The sequence below is a fragment of the Seriola dumerili genome, unplaced genomic scaffold (assembly GCF_002260705.1).
Source record: "Seriola dumerili isolate Sdu_G_001 unplaced genomic scaffold, Sdu_1.0 BDQW01000036.1, whole genome shotgun sequence".
NCBI classification, from domain to species: Eukaryota; Metazoa; Chordata; class Actinopteri; order Carangiformes; family Carangidae; genus Seriola; species Seriola dumerili.
Window position 1 is genome coordinate 4,694,232 of NW_019174291.1, and position 2,709 is coordinate 4,696,940.

Below are 2,709 nucleotides of genomic sequence, written 5' to 3' on the forward strand. Positions count from 1 at the left end.
GGCAGCATGGTGAATTTTGATGATTCGCCATGAAACAGGAAGTTGCTATAATAGCTATAATAGTTGCTGTAAAACTGAAAACTGAGTTTTCGTGGAACAGCCTGCCTGTGTTGGCACAGAGAATTTCGATCCTTCACCATGAAAAATCAACTTGCTATAACTCCAGTATGCACTGTCCAAACTTTCCCCAAACGATATAGGTTTGATAAGAGTTGCGCCCTGAAAAGAATCTGTATGCTCATATTTATTAATACTCATAGTGCCACCTAATGGAAATATGACATATAATATTTTACAATTTCATGTACTACTCCCAGCAGGTGGACCAAACCCTCACCAAAGGTGGTCAAAAAATTTGAAAACAAGAAGTAACTCTTGAGTGGCAATCATCATTTATTTACAATTTCAATGTCTGCTCTACACGTGACATACAAACACATGATGTCATGACACATGAAAAGCTGCAGATTTGTATTACGTTTGTGTGCTTGTGTGCTGTTATTACGTTGGCAGTTGTTACAGTCGTCCCCAAGAGGCAGCTGGAGGTCTCTGTTCAAACCTCCCATAGAGAAATGCACTGTAGATCTCCAGTGCAGGGTAGTGCATGGGGCTGTGGCTACAAACAGACATGTGGCATATATAGACCATAGAGTAAGAAGTCATTGTGTGTTTTGTCAGGCTGAGGAAACTTTACATCATCTTTGTCTCAACTGTGCCAGACTGGCTCCAATCTTTTCCTTGCTGCAGAAGTGGCTCGACAGTTTAGGGCATGCTTTTGAAGATAGGCTTTTTATTTTTGGTCCCAGGTTTTCTGTAGCAGATTTGTCTGTCTGGTTCATTTTTTACTTGGTCAAGGCTAGATGAGCATTTGACGTTTATTCTTATACACACATTCTCTGTGTAACAGGGTCACTCCGCCTCTTCTCTCCTCACACCACTCTGACCTGATCCTGTTATCTAATCATGTCATACTTGTACTTTCTTGTCTGTCCCTGTACATCATTCTGCAATCTCAAACGGCAATCAGGGTCACAATGTTCAATGTTCACATGTCACAATGTTCATAAACAATCATAATCATCAGTTTAAGGCTGATTTGCCTTTTTAATCATACAATGCATACAGTAGTAAACATAACATATCCCTTCACTCACTAGAAGGAATGGAATGAGGAGGACAGGTTCTGTAGATGTTGATAGTATGTTCAAAGGTCTGGTGACTACATGTCTTAGACTAGAGTTTGTTTATTATAAAAAAGTGTAAAATAGTTTAGGTCTATTTTGGGATTTGGGGATGTCTGTGTAGTGTTTCTCGTAACTCATTTGTTCTCAGTTTCTGAAAACGCCAACAAAAATTGTTATCTGTTTATTTCTATTTTTTTGTTTGTTTTGTAAGGAGGAATGTATGTGTTTAACTTCCTTGTGTTTGTTTAATTTGACTGGAAAATTGGACTGATAAAGGGTTAGTTAAAGGTCAAAATTCTCTCCCTCTCTCTCCTCTCTCTCTCTCTCTCTCCCTCCAGCTGCTCATGGTGGAGCTGTTGGTTTCTGTCTGTGAGACTGTGAGGTCTTGACCTGACTGTAGATAGAGTGATGTACACTGTTGTGATGGTAATGATTTGCAGACATATAATAGCATTGAATCACAGACATTCTCAGATGTTGCTTGTTGACTGTCTCCATCTGAACTACCTGCTCAGGTGAAGCCGGCACCATGCTGCAGGTGTCGCTGGGCAGGAACTTCTCCCACAGCACCTTTGTATTCAGAGGTTTCCCTGTGCTGCACGGACATCGCTGGCTGCTGGCGTTGCCCTTCTCCGGCTCCTTCCTGTCAGTGCTGCTGGGAAACTCTCTGCTGGTTCACGTCATCCGCCGCGTGGAGAGTCTGCACAGCCCCATGTACCTGCTCATCTGCATGCTCTGCGTTGTCGACATCCTCGTGGTGATCACCATCATCCCTAACATGCTCCTCGGTCTCCTGTTTGACTGGGACGAGATCTCGTTGGCCGGCTGCTTGAGTCAAATGTTCTTCACTCACTTCCTGTCCTCAGTGGAGTCCACGCTGCTGCTGGCTATGGCATTGGACCGCTACGTGGCCATCTGTCAGCCACTGCGCTACGCTGAAATCGTAGACTCCTCCATGTTCATGTGGCTGCTGGTCTTCACTCTGCTGCGCAGCATCTCCATCATGGCGACGCTGGTCGGTCTGGCCGGTTCGCTGTGGTTCTGCGGCTCCAACGTGATCCAGCACTGCTACTGCGATCACATGGCGCTGGTCAGCCTGGCCTGTGACAGCACTGAGAGAAGCAGCACCGCAGGCCTCGCCGTCATCGTCTGCTTTGTGGGCGTGGATATCTCACTCATCTTCTTCTCCTACATGAGGATCCTGAGCATCGTCCTGCAAGCAGCATCAGCCGGGGAGGACCGCTGGAAGGCATTTCATACCTGCAGCACTCACCTGATCGTCATGATGTGTTTCTACCTGGTGGGCAGCGTCACCTTCCTCTCTCATAACCTGAACATCCCCATACCGACGGACATCAACACCTTCATGGGACTCATATACATCCTGTTCCCAGCAACCATCAACCCCATCATCTACGGAGTTCGGACTAAAGAAATCCGCAATGGCTTCTTTAGGATTTTTAAACTCAGAACAAAGAGAATAATGCCAATAAAAGTTTGTCCTGCTGGAAAAAGGCAAACGTGA

The 2,709-nt window shown here is 45.3% G+C and overlaps 1 protein-coding gene across 1 annotated transcript; it reads left to right on the top strand.

The window, feature by feature from the left end:
• Positions 1-1,713: 1,713 nt before the first annotated feature.
• LOC111216819 (olfactory receptor 51E2-like) lies at positions 1,714-2,709 on the top strand. Its single transcript, XM_022738429.1, has one exon. It carries the CDS (start codon positions 1,714-1,716, stop codon positions 2,707-2,709), a length of 996 nt encoding a protein of 331 aa, XP_022594150.1.

Excerpts from the sequence above, each read along its gene's own strand:
- LOC111216819 (XM_022738429.1), top strand. The coding sequence starts at position 1,714 with ATGCTGCAGGTGTCGCTGGGCAGGAACTTCTCCCACAGCACCTTTGTA.